Source organism: Neopsephotus bourkii, unplaced genomic scaffold (genome assembly GCF_033783945.1).
Source record: "Neopsephotus bourkii isolate Nb327-2 ecotype Australia unplaced genomic scaffold, CSIRO-AGI_Nbou_v1 NB_962, whole genome shotgun sequence".
In the NCBI taxonomy this organism is placed as follows: domain Eukaryota; kingdom Metazoa; phylum Chordata; class Aves; order Psittaciformes; family Psittacidae; genus Neopsephotus; species Neopsephotus bourkii.
This window is the reverse complement of record NW_026901456.1, coordinates 5212638-5234320: the sequence shown is the minus strand read 5'-3', so window position 1 is coordinate 5234320 and position 21683 is coordinate 5212638. Positions and strand designations below refer to the sequence as shown.

The window sequence follows — 21683 nt, the reverse complement described above, 5'->3', positions numbered from 1 at the left end:
CCCTCTTATTTTTCTTTTACTTTTAAGGGGCTGGACAACAAATAACATGGCAGTGCAGCCTTTTAGCAGAGGTTAGAACATATAAGATGGCATTCTTATATGTACACATGTGATTAACTGGTTTTGACTTACAGGTGGGGCATGGAAACATTTTTCTCTTGCTCCCACCCAGAGCAGTAGTTACTAGCATTGGTGGTGGCAGCAGCAGGTCCTGGATGTTGAAATACTTGGTGTACCTGTACCAATGGGTGTACCACAACTTGGCAACTCATGGCAAGACAGTTAAAAGTTGGTCAGAGCGTACACCAACCAGATGCGCCACCTGCCTTCCAGATCCCTCCCTCTCTTCAAAGTGGTTTTCAACAGAAATGATGCTTAAGACATTCTTGGAAAGTCTGGGGCTGCCTGTGGCATTCCAGGTTATCATTTTACAGTTCCTGAGAAACGCTATCACCGCATGGACTTACCATCCTTAGTTAATTATAAAGTGCAATCCATCAGAAAGCAAGCCCTGTTGTCTTAGAAGGAAGCTTGTAGGAACAATACAAACAATTTATTTGCTGATAATGTATATCTGTTGCATAGATTCACCTACAGATTGTTTTTCTTAAAAGAAAACTGACTTTTCTCTTTCCTCCTTACTGCCAGCATTTTTCCCCCAGAGCCCCAGAAGGAGGAATCCTGTTAGAGGAGTGACTTCCAGTGGTCGCGCTGCACTTTGTTTTTACACAGAAGTCCCGTGCTTTGTGTGCCTGCAGCCTGGCATTTGTCAGTCCTTCATTTGCCTCATGAAAAAAGCCAGATGGTTTCAGGTAATGAACAAACATTTTCTGACATGGGAAAGTGATTACATATACATACAGACACATACTTAAATAGAAAAGTATGCAGAACTGGGACATAAAGATGACTTTTTTAAGAGATCTGTGATCAAGCCAGAGAAGTACATGCAAGAGATGCAAGAAAACCACTCTGAAAGAGGGAAAGGATCACTTGCCCTTGACATGAACTCTTTGAGACATACAGCCTTCTGCATTGTCTGATACTTTAAATATCTTTGTGGACTATGTATGCAGTAGCCATAGTGGATGTGTTTACTACCCATCTTTCACTACATTTCATGCACATATGCGAAATCCACGATTCTGAGGAAGATGGGAATAAGTGATACACAAAGACCATGTATCTCCATGCACTCCCATTACCAGTAACTTCTCCATCTTAAACATTAAATCACTTGCTCATTCAAGCTATGCCAAACTGGAAATGGCAGCATTCACAGAATTATAGAAGGCTGGACAGGACCTCCGCAGGTCATCTAGTTCAACCCCCCTGCTCAAGCAGTCCCTTTTGTCAGCCAGAAGAAATGACTATGTGACTGCTCCTTTTCTGGTTTCCCATGGGACTGGTGTGTGGGATACTGACACACACGGTACCAAATGTGTTGACAGGAGCAGCACTTGGACACCCCCGAGTTCCATGGTTCCCAGTTTGGCAGCAATTTGCTGCCTCTCACATGAGTTAATTCTGTGAGTTCAGCTCCCTGCTTGTACTGCTGTAAGGTGAAAGACGTAGACAGGGCATTTTTCAATAATGCCATCTCATCAGGATAGTACAAGCAGCATAGCAGTCCTCAAGAGTGGTTAAGAGCCTTGCAGAAAGCACTGAGCAAAATGTGACATACCGCATTCACAGCTGGAATATGAACTCAGGGTCCACTTGAAGTACAAACAATTCACATGGCCAATTAAAAATGACATTTATGTCAAACCTTGAGCTGAAGAGCACCCTTGAAAGAATGATGTCTATGCTGTACTTTACCTTATGAAGCAAAGAGTTTAAATAAGACTGGGCATGTTCTGTTTTGAAGCAGAAATTAGCGCATGACAGAAAAAAAGAACATGAAACCACTTTCTAGAAACACTGCGAGAACAGTTTTCAATGTCTTAAATATGAATGATGTGGGCGGATGGCCCTTTGTAGACTGAAACAGATTACAAAAAACAAATCTACAATTCTGACTGTCACAGTGTTAAAGATAGTAATTTATTATGCAAAAGATGGCATCCAGTTATAGAAAAAGTTTAAAAACCTAGTACCATATATATTTGACAAATAGCCAATAAGTAACAAAATGAACAGAGAAATAGGAAATCATAGTGGCAAGAGACAACTAGTACTAAAAAGGGAATTTCTATTAGGGAAGTTGAAATATCAGGTATCACATTCTGACAGATCAGATATGAAAGTAGTCTCCAGCAGTGAAAGCCGCATTATCTTTACAGCTCCAATTACATTGCAAGGCAGAGTGAAAATAAGCTGAGCAATCATAAGAAACAACACATAGATATCACCTGAATGGCTACGGCATGAAATGAAGATGAATACTCTGGCAATTATTTGCATCTGAAGACTCAAGACTACAGAGACCAGGTATGCCAGTAACACTATAATAATGTACCCAACCTACTTGTTTTCAACAGAAAGAGCAGAGAGTAGTTTACATTGAAATATAGTGTAAAAAACCCCAAAATAAACAACAAACCAACCAACCAAAACCCCCCCAAAAACCTTATCTAAACAAGATTTCAAAATACACATCAGGATAGCTTTGCAATTAGCATTCAGAAGTGTAAATTTCATTTCAAAGGATCCTTTGCAGTGCACAAAGCCCACTGCAGTACTGTAGTAATGGGTCACTGGCATACAGAAAGGGGAAATAGCAATCTCAATCTGGGCAAAACATAAAACAGCAAGTGCAGCAATGCATATTAGTCAAATTATTTGCTTTGGCTATCAATTTTCAGGTATCTCTACAAGCTTCAATTTAGGTATCTCTCTAAATTTTTTTTTCGTGAAAAAACAGTTTTAGATGTGGCTTTGCTTGGTAATTTCCTTTACATTCCTCACTAGAGGAAAACCCAGGTTTGGGTAAGTTTATTTAATCTCCATCCTCTTCTCAGTGGTTGAAGGCAAAGATACAGTTAACGTCTTACAACTTTCTGCTTATTAACTTGTTGAAATCTAATTGTAGGCAATGTATTTCATCTGCCTGAAACCCTGACACGGGTTTCCTCTCTGTGAAATAAGTAACTTACACACCTTAAAACCAAACATACCCAGGGAAGAATGAAAGTCAACGAGCTTTAAAATGAATTCCAGCTTTTCCCTCCTGTGCATTGTGGAACTTCAAATAATAGCCTAAATTACGAGAAAAAAATCTGCTTAAAACTTCCACATGCTAGCATCAACCAGAATGACTATCCACATTTTAACAATTATCTTTTTAAAATCAAGTCCATGATGTTACAGAAAATTTAGTGGATGAGCTCAGAATACTTGGGAAGGCTGTCTGCACACCACAGGAAATCCAGTGTAGTGATTTTCAGATATGTTGGTCTCACTGTTTTCAATCTGCAGGTCTTAGCTCAGTTTTTAAATGCTTAGTCCAAGTATGAAATGCTAAAAAGAAATCAACTTTTAGAAGTCTAACATAACTGGACTTGTATTGTATTGACTGAAGAAGTTAAGATTTGGAAAAAAAGGAAAGGGGGAAACGTCTAATGTATGCGCTCAAATCCTGCTGCCTCAGGGAAATCTCATGTCTTTGCTTTGTTTCTTTTTAATACAGAAACTAAACAATTCAGAACTTTCTTCTACTGTTTAATGCTTATAACAGGTCTTCAGAGGGTTTCTTCCCTTTGTTTTCTAATTGCAGTTACAAGTTCTGATTTATGTTTTTTTTTGGGGGGGTGGGCTTAAACCACAACAAATCATTAGGAATGTGTTTAAGTCCTTAGAAACTCAATTCTTTTGTCAGACAGGCTACTGGAAAATGTGACAATTTATAAACACCAACCTTGGGACTTTGATGTAGACTCTTCAGTTACAGTAATCAATAGCCATATTTTCCTCAATTTCCTCAAGCAGTGGCATTTCTTGAAGAATGCTTTATTCAAGAAGTAGGAAAACTTAAAAGTGACTTCCCAATTCATTTTTCCTCAGCAAAGCCACCTTCCTGAACCCTGTGCCTTCTACTGACACTTTCTTCACAGCACTACGTCAAATACACAGATGGTACTTTAATCAGGAATTGAGAATTTCACATTTGCAAAAAGAAATGCACTCTCAGATGCACATCTCCTTCAGACTGTGAAGAGTCTACTAAAAGCTTAGTCTTTATCTGTTTGAATTACAGACAATTTGATCTTCAGTAGATGTAGAAAGAGCCACATCCTCAGTTCTAGGACGTTTCGATGCTGGGGGCTTTTGAAGGCTGTCATCAGATGGTAAAGGCCTCTCTGAAACAGGAAGATAGCAAAATCATTAAGCTAAGTAAATCCAGATTAACAAAGTAAATTGGTCTGCTGAACAATTCACCACCACTCACCAGAAAAAAATCCAACCAAAAGAAGAAAAAAAAACAACAAAAAACCCCAAAACACACACAAAAATAAAATCCAAAAAATAACAAACAAACAAAAGACCCAACACAAAAATCACACCACCCCAACCCCGGTTTGAGTGTCCAGCACACTGAACTATGGTGTGCTGAAAACTTAAGAGTCTTTAAAACACACGTGTAGAACCTGGAGAACATTACAACCAAGTGAATTTACTCTTCTCAGTTTCAATGTCATCTAATCACAGAATCATAGAATAGTTAGGGTGGAAAGGACATTAAGATCATCTAGTTCCAAACCCCGTGCCATGGGCAGGGACACCTCATGCTAAACCATGTCACCCAAGACTCCATCCAGCCTGCCCTTGAACACTGCCAGGGATGGAGCATTCACAACTTCCCTGCGCAACCCATTCCAGTGCCTCACCACCCTTACAGTAAAAAACTTCTTCCTTATACCTAACCTAACATCCTCAGTTTAAGTTTGAACCCATTACCTCTTGTCCTGTCACTACAGTCTCTAATAAAAAGTCCTTCCCCAGCATCCTTGTAGGCCCCCTTCAGATACTGGAAGGCTGCTATGAGGTCTCCACACAGCCTTCTCTTCTCCAGGCTGAACAGCCCCAACTTTCTCAGCCTGTCTTCATGCAGGATGTGTTCCAGACCCCTGATCATCCTCATGGCCCTCCTCTGAACTTGCTCCAACAGCTCCAGGTCCTCTTTATGTTGAGGACACCAGAACTGCACACAATACTCCAAGTGAGGTCTCACAAGAGCAGAGCAGAGCAGAGGGCCAGGACCACCTCCTTCGACCTGCTGGTCACGCTCATTTTGATACAGCCCAGGATATGGTTGGCTTTCTGGGCTGCAAGTGTACACTGAAGCTGGCTCATGTTCAGTTTCTCATCTGCCAACAGCCCCAAGTCCTTCTCTGCAGGGCTGCTCTGAATCTCTTCTCCACCCAATCTGTAGGTGTGCCTGGAATTACCCAAAAACTGACATACTGTCACACAGCTGCCCAAGAGCAACCACAGTGAGAACACACCATATTATCAAAAGCTTTCAAATACTCCAGGGCAATGATGAAGCTTTAGAATCTGCAACTAGTTTTAGGTTTGTGCTTGACTATGCTTGTGTTACAGGCTTATTAAGTCTATAATAAAAAGGATGACTGGCAAAAGACTGCTGCATATTAATAGCCACAAATGCAAGTAACAGAACTTACCATCTTCTTGTTCTGAGGAAGGAGCTATAGGAACTGCATCTGCAGGGGTTGGCGTATCTGCCTTCAGTGGAATCAAGTTGACTCTCCTTTAAAAGAGTAGTAAGAGTTCAATTGCTTTAAAGGCATTATTTCCATAAATGATTTATTTAAAGGTTTACTTCATATAGAATCAGCTTAATTTTAATGTAGTTTAGATATATTGTACATTTTTTCTTCTTGCTATATGATAAATAGAACATTTTTCAGAAGTACTCTGAATACCACTAGTGATCTTTCCCATTAGAAAGTACTCTTGCATAGTTTATATGGCGCTTCGCTTGATATTCACCTTCAGAGCACAGTATCCTGATCAAGTATTTTAAAATTAAGACTGTCTGCACTACTATTCCCTAGCCCTGTCCACTTTAGATTCATAAAATTGCAGGGAATTCTTTTGCCCACCAAGGTCCAATAATAAATTTATTTTCTTCTGCTACATCTCTTTTGGATGGCACTTAAAAATTAAGCACAAAAGTGGCAGAGGATTGAACCATTAAAAAAAAAAAAAAAAAGCCTTGCAAGTAACACCATACATGCCAGTAGAAGATGACACCCATGGCATAATCAGTTGATAGGATTAAATACGTTTCTCTCTCTTAAAGTGGTTAGCTCCATTTGTCACCCCACCCTCCAGGAAAAAGTTGCTTAGATCTACCTACAGCCCTTTGACTTGTTAGTTCCAGTACAGACGAACACTGGTGTGTAGAAAGCCATCATCTCCAAGATTTTCCTTGCAGCTGTTGATCAAATCCACTATTCTGCTTTCTTGTTCACCACTTCCTCTCTAGCCACCTACTAATTAAAACATTCCTATGAGAAGCTATAATAATCTCCTTCAGCACTAAAATAGCCTTGTTTTGCATGTCTGTCCCCTCACTGATGCACACCAGTTCAGGGTCTTATATTGCAGGCTGTTTGACAATCAGTACATAGATTACAGAAAATTTCTAAAAACCTAGATCTTCGACTTAGGAAGTGACCTCAATCAATGCACGAAGTCTCACACCCATGACAGAGCACACTGAAGCACTGTCTAGACTTGCACTCTTCATAAAATATTTCCTGTCAGAAGAGTCTTTAAATGATTCTCATCAACTGAAGACTTCAGGTACCATCCTCATACTGAAAATGGAACCTGAAGACAGACACCTGTCACTGTCATATGGACAAGACATAAGGGTCAGGTTAACTTCGCTACTAGGATCCGGGAGACATTTTGACCTTCCAGTTGCAATACAACTGGAACAAAAAATACCATGTCAAGAAAGCTACCACCAAGACACCATCTCAACCTTTAAATGTAGCACAAGCACAGCCTGTCTCAGCCTGTCAGTATTTATAACTGGAAACGGCAACATAAATCTCACCTTGGTGTCCTGCTCCATGCTTGTAAAGTGTTGAGAGTAATTCTCCTGGGCTGGTTTGCTTTAGCACCCTGGCTGGCTGACTGGCTGATTTTCCTCTCATCAGAGGATGAGACTGGAATGTTTTTTACAACAACAGGTGTGGAAGGCAAGTCCTTACCAGCAGCTGTGGGTGTTCTAGGTTGGAGAGTGACAGTGCTGGGATCAGTGACCCTGCTAGGAGGAGATGCTTCTGTCAGCCTAGAACCTGGGGAAATGACTTTGTGTGGCTGGCTCTTCTTCACTTTCTTCTCTGTTACACCAGAAGTCCTGACATTGATCTGTGGCTTCTCCTTCAGTGGTATTCCAAGTTCATCCTTCTCAAAGGTAACAAATGAACAGTATCCATCCATGGAAGAGATAGCAAGAAAGGCTCCATCGCTGGACCTATTTGGGATTTTTTTTTCCCATTAAGAGTCAAGGTCAGAAATTTCCTTCAGTCCTCATCCCTGTACCTGTAACACATGCTGTACCTGTCTTTTCCTCCTCCCATCCCCAAATACATGCATACATTTTAATAAAACTGCAGTCAAATGAAAGACATCCAATCCAACTGAACAAAGATCTTCAATTCTGGCTTTTGCCTGTGATCTAATCCCTCTGGTGTCATCTGTGATCACCTGTAACATGCTGCTGCCAGCACCTGTACGCACAGATACACAAATATTTAGTCACGGTTTCCGAAATATTGCTGAACTCTCCTCTTCAGACCAGCAGAGCAATTCAAGCTCTTTGGCTCTGCTCCTAGCACTAAGGAGAGGCAATGTTCAGATCACCATGGTGCTCACCTGAATGGGCTCTTTATGCTTATTTCACCAAGCAATGTCTACCTATCACTGATTACAACCACTTGATTTTCTGTTCTCTTCCACTGCCCTTTTCCTGACACACCATGATTTTGGCAGTGCTGAGCATCAATTAGAACTCTGAAAGAGAGGCCTCAGTGTGGCCCTCAGCTTAGTTATATTGGCTAGAAAGGCATGAGAAAAGAAGCCTTGTCCAGCAGAGGGGTGTGTCCCGATTGTAAGACTGGTTCAATTTTCAGCTTCAGTTCTGATCCACCACATCAAGTCAGATGAATTATTTCATCCATTAAATGAATAACCACTGAGCAGAACTGTCCTGATAAAGCAGAATTTGGCCAGGATACAGACACCTAAACTCAGAGAGATGACTTCCAAAACCTCTGCCTGAACAATGATTACTTTCCATGGACACCTAGAGCAATAGCTTTCATAAAAATTTCCATCTGCTTGTCCTCAGGATTTGCACCTTGGTTCTCAGCAGATAAAGAACCACAATTCCCTGGTTTACAGGGAAAAAAAGAAGCGGCTTGCTCTTCACACACTGCAATGACAGTGACCACACATGCATCATAAATGAAATAAAAATACAAGACGCAAGATGCTGTGCAGAACTTCAACACATAAAAAGGACATTTCCCGCATCACAACAGATCTTAGGAACATAATTGCCTACCATGAAATGTCACTCAGGGTGTGATAATGTATGTTAGAAACATAACCAAAGGGGAAGGACTGCTCAGTATCATAAAAAAGCACAGAATCTTCTGAAGCAACAGCAAACACCAGTCGATAGGGCAGATCAAACAGAGCTGGAGACGATTTCTGACCAATTCCATCTAGAATGCAAAGGAATTAACACACTAAGAATTTTTTGCATTCATTGAAAGGTAGCAACTGCAGTAGCTTAGCCATGAACCTAAAGATTACATTAATCAGTATCGAGATAATAGCTCAGAAGAGAGCACTTCTATAAAAAGTAAAGTTTAACGTCAAGTACTAACATTTCTCTTGTCTGAAGTTTTCCCTCTATTGTCTTAGCTGAAGAGAGAGAAATCAGCAGCTTTGTCCACATGGATTCTTATTGCTTTGTTTTGTGAAGTTTGTCATATATATTCCAGGTGGAATTTTTCAGCATATTCATAACAACTTTAAGACTAGAGTCCAAACAAACACACCTCAGAATATAGTGTAAATCAAGGTCACAATAAATTTATACCACTGCGTTATATTCTGTACAACTCAGTCAAAACAATGGATTTAGCACTATTTGTGTTACCTTGGGTTCAGCTCCTAACTAGTCTTTTCATTGCAAAATTACTTCTTTTTAAGGCCAGATTATTCCAGCTTCCAGCAGAAGCTGCATGCCAGCTACCTGCTTTCAGAAATTTCCAGTATATAGGGCTCCTGATGATTATGGAAGCTATGCACTAAAGCCATTAAAATTAATATAACATAAGGTCGTCACAACTCTAGATTTCTAGACTACCAAAGGTTTTCACTTTTCTGAGTATACGTTGCAGAAACTAAGCATTCCATTTAGATGTGTCACAGAGGCCTGCATCAGACACGCACCTCCTTTCTTTGCAACACACCATTACAACGAATCTAAAGATTATGATGAAAATAGAGAACACAACAACTGGTCATCTCTAAATCCTTTAAGGAATACCGGAAAATGATCCTGTAATGAAAGATGCAAAGCTCTGCCTTTTGATCAAAGACCAGTCCTCTTAAAATATAAACACTCCTGGACACACTGGTCTCACAGTAAGGCTGGATTTCAATTTTCAGGTAAGTTTCCATGCAACTTCATACAATCCTTTCCCATCCTCAGAACTCCTGTTCTGGCCAATAATACCAACATTGCTTTGAGTTTGGCTTTTTTCAATAAACACCGATGGTTGTTGCAAACTGTACCAACTCTCTGGTGCTTCTGTGATGTGGGTAGTTGAGACTAACAGAAAATATTTCAGTGGGTCACTCCTTTAGTGCTAAGCCAAGTTATTTACCTTTACTTACACTAAACAGTAAAAGTTTAATATTAAGCAGTGTTAGTGTAGCCTAAGAGGCTAAGTAAGAACATTTATCCACTATATCAAAAGCTACTCACAAGGTACTTAAGGTGAATTCAGCATCTCAGAGTCAAGAAAAAGCTTCTAAGATGTGGTAAACACTATCTTAATGGAGTGTTAAAAGGCTAGGACATAAAACAGTAAGCAGCCACACTGGCCTCTTCACATATTTGCTGCAAAATCATACTCCCTAAAGGATTTACAGTACCTTTATTAAATGCTTGTCTCAACTCAAAGTAGACTGGGCAGCAGCGAACAGCAAGAGTTGCTTTTCCAGGACATGGCAGGTGACCCACAGGCCTTTTATAAAGAATCAGTATTTTAAAAATCAACATTGCAATTTTATTTCTTATATAAAAATATATTTTCATCTTATTAATCTCTACCTTTTAAGATTGTTTCTGGAGAAAACATATGTGGTGTTTGTTACATTTTCTCCTGATTCAACACAGCCAGCTGCAAAAATAAAGGTTAAAACATTACTCATCTACTCAAAAGGGTACTGGGTACACACTTTATGTCCATAAACATTCTACTTCTCAGGAATTAGGCTTGTCAGTTGGGCAAGAGCTGTGCAACCTGAACACAACTTAAAAATATCCCAAATGTTTATTTAGTGCTGGTTTTGTTTTCCTTACAGAGCTCCCCGTCAAAGCTTCTTTTTGATGTTGTCAGACATCTATAAAAGCAATGCTTATATGGGCAAACTGATCCCCTCCTTGCAATGTTATTTTTACTATAACTGCAGAGTGTTCTTAAGAAAGGATACAAACAAAGAGAGACCAGTCAAAAAGAACTACTCATTATTCTTCATTTCTATTTTAACAGAGCTGTATTATTGCAATTTACATGTTTCAGTACAGAAAAATGCCATAAATATTATTTTTATCACAGCAGAAAGCTGACATTCTGAACTGCTAACAGAAGAATATTGTAAAGTCTCTATTTTCTTCAATAAGAAGACTGAGGAATGGCTTAATTAAGATAAATAAGCATTCCCTAGCAGTTTGAAACCAATCCTGACACATGTTCAAACTAAGAGCATAATGGACACAATGTAAGTTATAGTGTACGTTCTCACATACCTGGAGTGAGTAAATAGGAGCCATCAGGAGTAAAACTGAGCCTGCGGAAAAATGACTTCATGCTGTCATCGTGGAACATCCGATAGCTCCTAGCCTGTAACATTGAAAATAGATTGTGTAAAACGCCATGAATGTTTCAGCTGGAATTCAAGTGAGAGAAGCCATCCAGTTGTACAGTAACTCGACGGAACTTCTAAAATAAATGTTTTAAAAAAAACACTGGCTCCTTCAAACTCACTTTCTGCTGTGCTATAAATTCTTCACAGCTAAGAAAAATAGTTCTTGATCCCTTTTCAGCTACTAATCAAAACACCCACAAGCAGTCACATTAGAGCAGTGATTAAAAAATAGTAGTGACCTGGAAAACAACATTTTTTAACAGTCAATGTAAAAGCCTGCTCTTTAACATTTAATTTTAAGTATTAGAGGTTTAAAGAGATCTTACATCAAAATGCTCTCTCTCAGGCCTGTTCTTTAGTCTCTATAACACTGTTACAAATGTTTTTTACAAAAAAGAGAAAAGGAATAGAAGGAATTAAAAAAGTTATAGCCAGCTTGGTGGTGTTTTTTACTGTTACTTAAAACTGTTTTGGACAAAACAGCTCTTTGTTTTACCTCCTTGAGTAAGATAAAATTTTGTTAAGTTTTCCACAGTTCATATTTTTCCTAAAAAAATCAGACTACCTTTTTAAAAACTTCAGGCTGCTGACTTTAAAATACTCTTGCTATATCATAACCATTAATAAACTTAAAGCTTCTGCAAGACATATTTTAAGTTTGCCCCATAAGAATTCACTATGCATACTATTTTTCCATGCTATTTTTAATATTTACAAATACATTTTGTTACTATTTTAAACCACTGAACTTGCAAGAGATCAATAGCAGCAGGCAGTGCACTTTCTTAGTCATTTCTGTAATGTTCCAGGAAACCTGCATCAGTCTCTATCTATAACATGCAAAGATGAGATAAGAGACAAAAATGTCTGATATACAGATTACCTGAATGGAAAACATTTGTGCCTTTGGTTTCACAGAAAAGAACAACTATATAAAACAGCACCCAACACGTTCCCCAGAACCATTAGTAGAACAATGTACCTCTCCTTCAGCTCCTGATCCAGATACAATCTTGGTAATATTGAATGCTACACGCTTGGTCTGCGTGTTGTATACCCGCAGGACCCTACACGATAGAGAGTACAGTTAGTGAGGAACATCTTCCTTTCTCCCCAAATTTCACACAACACTGCAGGATCTCACTTCTCAGTCAGAACCGTCAAATATAAATGATAATCACACATTAATTATGATTCTGTTCATGAGACACTACCAGAGGGACACGCTTTGATGGCTAAATAATCAAGGCATTGCTAGCAATTATTTGACTCAATAAGGTTTGTGAAGTAGCAGCTTATGCATTCAGAGAGGAATGAGGAAATTAGCAGACAGTGAATTGCCACCCCATTCCTACCTCTGTTGTAGTAGCCAGTATGTTTCTGCAGAGTGGAAACTCACTTCAAAGACAATTTAGCTACATCTCTACGCTTTGGTTTCCTTTGGAATGAATGTAAACTGGAGTACATCTCTGTACAGAACATTGGAACTCCCTGACTCCATCTCACTAAGACAGCAGGTAGTCTAAGTGAATGCAACTGCTTGTCTCACCACCCTCTCTTTTCTGTCAGCTCTGACCTTCACTAAATTATGCTGGCTTGGCAGAAAACCAACCTAACACAGAAACCGGACAGCTTTCTGCCAACTTAACGTGCTGATCCAGACAGAATACTGTATAGGGTTAGGAATAAAAAATAGAAGGTAAGGCTGTGGCATGCAGCTTGAGGCAGTTGTGGAACTACCAGTTTCTGAATGTCACAAGATACGCTGGTCTGGCAAAAGGGGGAAAAGGTCTCCCCAGCCTGGGCTGAGGAGCACTCAAACTTGGCAACTGGCCTGGCTCCTGTTAGATCCCCACTGAGCCGAAGCTATTCACTAGTCTTGCAGAAAAGTATCTGAAACCTCAAGAGGTGGGAAATCTCCCCTCTTCAGATTAGTCAGCAAGTTAGCAAGTGACCTTGCTTGCAACTTCGCTCCAGGACAAAAACTGGTGTATTATTCTATTATTTGTGTTTCACTGCTGTTCATTTTAATAAAAGCACAGAAATCTCACACAACAGATTATCGGAAGACCAAGACTCATAATGACCTAGTTGGCATTAACTTATAATTTTTCTGACCCTATTGCGAATCTTAAATCAATATTACTTTTTCATTATTACAGCAATTTTCTTTGCAACGGGTGCCAGATCACGTGCATTTATTAGCCAGCTGTGAACCCCTTCAGAGCAGCACACATGCTCTAAACAGTTTAAGCTTATTTAAAGTTTTGATAAGTGCCAAGTTCATAATGTGTGTGTTTAGCTTTCCCAATGACATCACTTAGAAAACTGCTGGGGATGAAGGGAGGGAGAGGGTGAAAGAGAGATATCAGTGGAAAACAATTTTAACTTGTTTAATAACCTGTTTATACCTTTCTGTAAAACAAGGATGAACTTATTAGCTCATAAACAACCAGAGAATGCAGCACCCTCTTAAGAAATATTTGGTATCTGTAATGATCAAACTCATGGAAGTTTATTTTGTGAAGAAAAATTTCTACAGAAGTTTACACAATCTTATTTGATACTTAGAGACACCACTTAGACTTCAGAAATCATTTACTATAAGCAAAAGATGAACTAAATTATCAATTTACTTTCACATCAAATTTCTTCAGGAATAATCTGAATAAAACTAAAGTAAAAGTCAGATTTATCCTGTACATTTGCTTTTATTTCATCCTCAAGTAAGAAAGAATATTAAGGCAAAACACATAGACCAATAGCTCACCTGTCACAACTCAGAGTTGTAATGTACTGGCCTAGAGGATCCCATGTTATCCCTTGGACATAACTCTTGTGTTCATTTAATATTGAAACCTTCTGTCCTGCAATTACAAACAGTTTTCAGATTCTAAGATCAATGTGTTTTTAAACATTTCTTCATATCAAGAAAGAAAACAAAATATTAAAACATGTAGAGAAAACACTTTTTAATGAAACTTTTAACTTGATAGCACCTGATAAGAATATCAGAAATAGTTGCTTTATTTCTAGAATCTTCACAACTGCAGTATATTGTGACATGCCAGTTTAAGGCTTGTTCCCTACAAACTTACTCAGATAAGCAGCTTGGCTTAGGCCTTAAATATGCAAGGTAAGTATATTTCAAAACAGAAGTATTTCAAAACCTCTGTCATTTAGAAAAGCCTGTAAGCTGCCAACAGTTTGTACCTCAAGGACTTAAGCCAGTGATACTCTATTTGTACTGAATAGCCCTATGGATTTTTATTATTAATTTTCTTCCAGCCATTTTTTAAAAACCATGCAAGCTTTTAGCTTGGGTATTACTGGAAGCTATCCCTGAATCTCCTTCCTTTCATGTATGTACAATTTCCAATTACAGAGCCTACATTTTCCAGTAATGGATGCTTACTTCCAGCTTGCTATTTGTGTCTCTGCCTAGAAGGCACAAAATGCCCTCTATGGCATTAACTGCATGCTAAAAGAAAGCAGTGAGAATGGAAGACCTTACACATAAATAACATACCAGCTTAAGAGGCTATTGAGCTTTTTTTAGTAATAATTCTAATAGATATGTGCCTTTAAAGTTGTTACAAGCAGTCTGAGATGCAAGAGACATTTGGTCACAATGCCACTACACATATGCTCTAAGCACACACTCTCTTAAATGCATATTCATGTATTTATTAAAGACATTTGAAAAGGAGTATGTGTACCTGTTTAAATGGGAGCAACATCAGACACCCAAACCAAGAACACAGAATTTCAGCAGTGGAACATTTGTATTTTCATGTGTGTGTGCACTGAAAAATTAACCTGGATTCTATTTTATTTTTCTTAATTAGACATTAAATATTAGAAATGTGAGAGAAAAGGTTAACTTTAGAGAAAGTTAAGTATTTCCACATTAAGTTAAAAGTGAATGTAACAATAACACTGCTAATAAGAGAACGTCAAGCCATCGTAAAGCAACCTATCCTAGGTGTTACTACCAGAACTTCTATAGACTGGCCTTTGTGGAAAATATAAGCAATCTCACTCCACTAGGATGAGAATGAACAGAAGTGTTTTGCCTAATGTAGCCTAAAAAAATAAGTCATATTGTGTAAAACAAAGACTTCATGCTATACTCGCTTCCCATTTTTTACATAGGTAGGTAGTTACCTGATACCAGTCAAGTTTTGTTTCTTTGTAGGGGCTTGAGGTGGAGTAAGTAATATACAAGTTGCTTGTATAGGAGTTCATGTTATTGTATTGCGTAGGAGTTTATTTTAGAGGGAAACTGTAAGTTTTGCTGGCCTGAGGATATATCTATATGCTAGGCTATCTGCCTCACAATCCTAGAAACCTAACAATCACAAAAAAAGACACTTTCAACTCTTTTGGTAAATACCATCAGGAACTTCCACCAGGACTGAAGACACAGAAGTGATAAAACATAGCATTTACCTTTATTGACATCCCACATTATAGCTGTGTTATCTACAGAAGCAGATGCCATGTAATTTCCATCTGATGTCCAACAGATATCATACACGTCTTCTAAGTGGCCTCTTGAAGGCAGAAGAGAAGAAACCAATTTTTAACCAAAAAATTAACAGCTACAAAACATGAGTTTTATGCATTTTTAGGTTAAAAGCAATCAGAGGCAAACAAAGCATCACTGAAGTAAATGAACAGCATGACTTTCAGCTTTTAAAAAATGCTTCCACATGCAGAAGGTAGAAGAACATTTTAAAAAAGCACATCCTACTATTTAAAACAAGCCTGCCTTTTAAACAGGTCTTTTTCAAAGATAATGAAACCCCCATATTTGAAGTCATTTATGAATTTATACCTACAGATCCAGAAACAAACATTGCTAGGATTTGTACAAACAGAAGATAAAATACTACACCCAAGCAATTAGGAAGTGCTACTACTCAAGAAAATTTCCTGCATTTTTATGGGTTTCATAAAAGCAGTAAACAAACATTCATACTCAGTGGAGTCATGTGAAACATGGAAAGTTAAGATTAATTTAGATGCAGTTGAACAAACGTTGCAACATATTCAGAAGCAGCCAGAAGGGCTCCATCAAAACAATTTCTATTTCTTGTTGTCTGAAGACTTATCATGCAGTGTGGTAACTTCAGTAATAAATATCTGGAACACTAAGTTTAGAGAAGGGGGACTAGGTTTGTTTGCTTTAAGAGATTAACTCTAATGTTCCTAAAGGATCACACTGGTGCTTCAAGTAATCCCACTAGCACTTTCAAAATTACTCTCACGTAAACCTCAGCAGTTGCTATCAAAATATCAGTTGTGGATAGCAGAGTTACTTATAAATCTGTAATGATTTTATCAGTATAGACAGGTACAGAGCAAACCTCTTAACCAGGTACTACACAGAAAGCAAGGCAGTGTCGTACATACTGCTCATTCAAAATGCATTTCTGAGTCCAGAACCACTAATTTCTTTCAGACTTCAGCTGAGAGTGAGAACAGAACACTCTCGTAATTCAACTGCCAGTGGTGGTTTGATGTATTACCATTATCAGCTAATAATTAGTCTTAGGCACAGTGTGTATATTCTATCATCGTACACTTGCAACAAAAGCTGTATAATGCAGTAGATTTAACTACTAATGTGCATTAGTTGAAAAAGACTAGTCAACCCTCACAGCTACCATCTGGCAAAATGTCATTAATCATTTCATCTGACACTTTTTGCTTTAATAATGATCAAAATTTCCACTATAAAGCTAAATAAAACTCCACGCTTATTTTATATATCTCTGTGCTAAGCTTTCAGTGACTGTAACCCTCAGGAACCAATTTCAAAGCACATCAGTTATGTCACACAAATGCCAACTCTGCCTTAACAGAAGACAGAGGTTGGTGCTCTATCAAAACAATAAAAGTTAAATACAATAAAAGGATGAGTATTACAGCAAGAAAATTTTAGAGGGCACTTAAGTTCTACATCCACTGAAGAGAAGTCTGTACCAGATGATAAAAAACACTGGAGAATCAAAAACACTGAATAGAAAAACTAATAAAATATTAAGCTACCTTAAAGTTTTAACAACTGCCCAGTTCTCTTTGTTGAGCTGAGCTTCATCTTCTTCCTGAAAAACCAATGGTTCCAATTCTTTGCTATCATTCAGCTTCCACAATAAAATAACAGCATCTGTAGAAGAAATCATAAGGAGCTTCTTTCTTTCCCAGTCACCATTTCATTAATGCATTACATTTAGTTCAACATTACAATTCTCTCACGTAAGACACACAAAAAGCAGCTCTCACCATCTCCTCCAGATGCTAGGATCTCACCACTTGGAGAGAAGCGCACAACATTTACTGCTTTTGTATGGCGGGCAAGGTTGGATAAGAATTCCACAATTGCTTTTCCATCTGGTCCCTTTTCCACTTTCCATATCTAGTTAAAGAAGCATTACAAACAGTTTTCAGGAACAAGATGTAATATATATGCACCACATTAATCCACAATTTATTCCTTGGGCAGTCTTTCTGAACTTATCTGAAACTTTCATAGCTAAAGCTGCAGTTGTAACATAAATTTTCCCTCTATGAGCTACAGCTGTGTACTAGGTGTATATGACAAGGTTTTGATATCTGGGAGAGGCTTCAGGGGTGAGTTCTAGACAGCTCAAAGACACTACCTTTGTTCCACAGAGATGGAACCTCTGTGATAACACATTTAAGGAAAGGTGAAAAACACTGCACAACAGCTATGAGAAAAGAGCAAGAAAAATGTGAGAGAAATAGCTCTGTAAACACCAAGGTCAGAGAAGGAGGGGAGGAGGTGCTCCAGGTGATGGAGCTGAGATGCCCCTGCTGGTAACAGAAGTTGTCCCGCTGCAGCATATGAAAGTCCCTGGAGGAGCAGATACCCACACTGCAGCTTGTGGACGACCCCATGCCAGAGCAGGTAGATGTGACCTGAAGGAAGCTGTAGCATGAGGACAGCCCATGCTGTAACAGGCTACCGGGAGAAACTGTGGCCCATGAAGAGAAGCCCACACTGGAGCAGGTTTGCTGGTAGGACCTGGGACCCCATGGGGGACCCACGCTGGAGCAGCCTGTTCCTGAAGGACTGCTCCCTGTGGAAAGGACCCACACTGGAGCAGTTAATGAAGAACAGCAGCATGTGGGAAGGACTGTGTCCATGGGAGGGACCCCATGCTGGAGCAGGGGAAGAGTGTGAGAAGTACACCCGTGAGGATGAAGGAGAAGGAGAGACATGTGATGAATTGACCACAGCCCCATTCCCCATCCCCCCGTGTTGCTCAGAGAGAGGAGGCAGAGTCAGGAGTGAAGTTGAACCTGGAAGAAGGGGAGAGATGAGGGGAAGGCATTTTTAGTTTTGTTCTTATTTCTCACTACCCTACTCTGATGAGAATTCGCAATAAATTGAATTAATTTTCCTAAGCTGAGTCTGTTTCACCCATAGTAGTAATTAGTAAGTGATCCCCCTATCCTTAACTCGACCCATTGTACCACTCCCCCAGTCCTGTTGAGGAAGGGGAGTGACAGAGCAGCTCGGTGGACACCTGGTGGCCAGCCAGGGTCAATCACCACAAGCTGTAATTATATTGCAGGTTTTTTTAGTGTGATGAAATATATTACTGAGTATTTTCAATAAATTGAAAAAAAAAGAAACACCACCCAACAACCCAAAACACAGCAACAGACAACCAAACACATAATACCACTCTGTCTTCATTCATCAACAATCTCTAGCTTCAAAGGTATCTGACAAGCCTATAAATATATTGTAATTCCATGCTATTAAATCACTGTATTATTAACAGATCTGTCAACCACAAACTGTAACAGTCTGAAAAAAGAAACCCTGATTACTACAGGAGAAAAACACATTAGCTCCCTTCAGAAATCTGAGCTTTGCAGTATATCACAAAGGCCAATGGATTTACTGGTTTCAAACAGATTTGAGCAAGAATTATAATTCCAGTTTGCCACTGATCATAATGACAGCATTATGACAGTTTCATATACAGACACTTTTCCAGCAATTCTGGCTTAAGAATTCCTGATCCCACTTGTTCTCAATTTTGCAGTGCATAATAATGCCACTCCTACTGCTCTACTTGGGCACTGGTTCAGCCATGACAGCAACATTGTTATGCCTCTGTATTTTGGGACTAAGGCACAGATAACTAAATCCCATTAGGTGTTTCAAATAATCTAGTCTTGGGTGCAGTCTCAGCTGAGTAAAACAAACCAAGACAGAAAACAAGATAGCAATTAGGCCATGGTAGGAATATACCAAACAATGAAACAGCATTAATTAAAACCTCCGTAACTTTTGCCAGTTTTCCCTCTTCATGCAATGGTCCTCCAAAAGAAGATACAGCAGCAGAATCTTTCATGTCAAAGATGACTGAAATTTTTCAGGCCCTAAAATATGTATACGTATAAGCATGAATATATACTCAGTAAACTATATAGCCAAAATCCCTGAAATGCATACAGCACCAGGTAAGAAGTCAATCTGCCAGTGAGGGAAGGAAAAATTTTGGCTGCGTCTACTGGAATAACCCCCTGATTTTTAATCACATTTATCCTCTTTACCATCTCCAAAAGAGGAATTGTAGTCATACACGTATCATAGCAGTTATCATTCGTAATAATTTGTTAATAAATACTTTAACAAATATTGGCATATTTGTGACCACTATGTCTACCTTCCATACAGAGAAGCTGTTAACTAAATAGACAAATAAATTCAATGTATTTCTCTGCAAGGAAATCATGCCTTGCTTGGCCATTAACTTTATTAAAGGAGCTAACCAACATCCAGATATAAAGAACATGGTTTATGCATTGCACTCAATTTCCCAAAGCTTACCAATCAGGGCTTTTAGAGAAACCAACAGATCACTGGATGATGGGAACAGTCCTTGCATTAAGAATTTAGAAGATAGTAAACAACTGCCTGATTTTGCAAAAGTGAATGCTACAGCGGCATATTTTAAAGCTTGTGCTATTCAGCATTTTCATAAGTGATTCTCAAAAGCATGAACAACTGATTGCAAAGTTTGCTAGCACCAACACAAATTCACTCAGCAGAGGCGCATCTGAAGCTGAGTGAAAAGGGCTATAGAAAGACTTCATACTGCTGAGCGACTTCTAAAATGGCAGACAGAATTCAAATTTGATGACCAAAGAAAGATTAAACCTAGTTGTTTCTCACTACCCTATAAGATTTTGACCTAAATTAGCAGTTTCTACTGAGAGTTATCATCCAACAATCAACTAAGGCAGTTTTCTAAGAATAACAATGCAACAGACAGAAGCAAAACTCAAGGACAGTATGCAAGGATAACAGGAATCTCCTATTTAGCTGTACAATCTCACTCTCCTTAAACCATTCACAGCCAGTGTCATGCACCGGTCAACAGTCTAATGTCTTGGTTACCAGTCATTTCACGCTCTGCACAAACTATGAAACCAAACCAAACAGGTTTAAAACTTACCCGAACGGCTGTGTCCACACCTGCTGAGGCCAGTCGATTGATCTTCCCATCAGCTCCGTGCTGGAAGTCCAAGCTGTAAACAGGCTCCTTATTATGCCACACTATTTCACAAGTAATGACCTTCATGTTTGCTAAAGAAAAGAGAGTAAACGCCAAATAAAGCCTTGTTTTTTTATGACTAACTCAATCAAAGTTAATGCAGATTTGGTAAGCGCCGCAGAGATCCCGTGACAATTTCACAGTGGAAACTGACAGGATGATTTAAGTAAGATAATTCCAAGTGCTAAAATCTATTACAGCTACAGTTACTGCCTAAGCACTGCATGAGAGTAACAAACCGCGTCTCTCCGCGGAATCAAACATTGTGGCAGAAGCGCGGGACAGAGTTACAATGAAAGCACACGGGGGGCACACACCACAGCTTTCCGCTTTCAGCCCCGGAGCGAGCCCGCCCTGCCCCGGGCAGCCCCAGGCGGGACGGGCACTGCGCGCATCCTCCTGCCCTCGGAGTAGTACCGCGGCGGTGCCAGCAGCGGTGCACCAAGCAGCCAGGATCACGGAGAGGCGGGAAGGCGCCGGGTGGGGGGGACAGCGGGAAGGCGCCGGGTGGGGGGGCCAACGGGAAGGCAGGGCCGCCGCTGCCCACAGCCCTACCTCCGCGGCCTGGCAGTCGCTCCCTGGGCAGCTGGGCAGGAAAACTGCCGCCGGGGCTGGCGATACCGGATGCCTGAGGAGGATGCGCCACACGAGACCCAGCGCCACACGAGACCCAGCGCCACACGAGACCCAGCGCCACACGAGACCCAGCGCCGCGAGCACCGAAGCTAACTCCCAGCTCTCTGCCCGCTCCCTTCCTGCCCCTGCCCCTGCCCCAGCCGCTACTAACGGCCGGGGAGGACGGAGGATACCCCGCACACCCCCAGTCCTACCCGCTGCACCCTGCTGCCTGACCGGGCTTCCGCGCTGGCGCCACTTTCCCGCCCCGCGCCTGCGCGCGGCCTCCTGGCCGCTGGCTGCGAGGAGCAC

At 39.9% G+C, this 21683-nt stretch overlaps 1 protein-coding gene across 3 annotated transcripts; it reads right to left on the bottom strand.

The window, feature by feature from the left end:
* Positions 1-4155: 4155 nt before the first annotated feature.
* CHAF1B (chromatin assembly factor 1 subunit B) lies at positions 4156-21673 on the bottom strand. 3 transcript variants are annotated; one of them, XM_061359134.1, is made up of 14 exons: positions 21587-21673; positions 20658-20788; positions 17443-17575; positions 17209-17326; positions 15604-15707; positions 13922-14018; positions 12134-12218; positions 11033-11126; positions 10334-10403; positions 10156-10247; positions 8549-8711; positions 7034-7456; positions 5628-5713; positions 4156-4301 (listed from the first exon to the last, which is right to left on the bottom strand). In XM_061359134.1, exons 2-14 carry the CDS (start codon positions 20781-20783, stop codon positions 4180-4182), a joined length of 1713 nt encoding a protein of 570 aa, XP_061215118.1. In that variant the 5' UTR covers positions 20784-20788; positions 21587-21673; the 3' UTR covers positions 4156-4179. The 3 variants fall into 3 exon arrangements, with proteins under 3 accessions (XP_061215118.1, XP_061215120.1, XP_061215119.1); XM_061359136.1 differs by lacking the exons at positions 4156-4301; positions 21587-21673 and having other exon boundaries at positions 5628-5741; positions 20658-20909; XM_061359135.1 differs by lacking the exons at positions 4156-4301; positions 5628-5713; positions 21587-21673 and adding an exon at positions 6287-6815 and having other exon boundaries at positions 20658-20910.
* Positions 21674-21683: the final 10 nt, after the last annotated feature.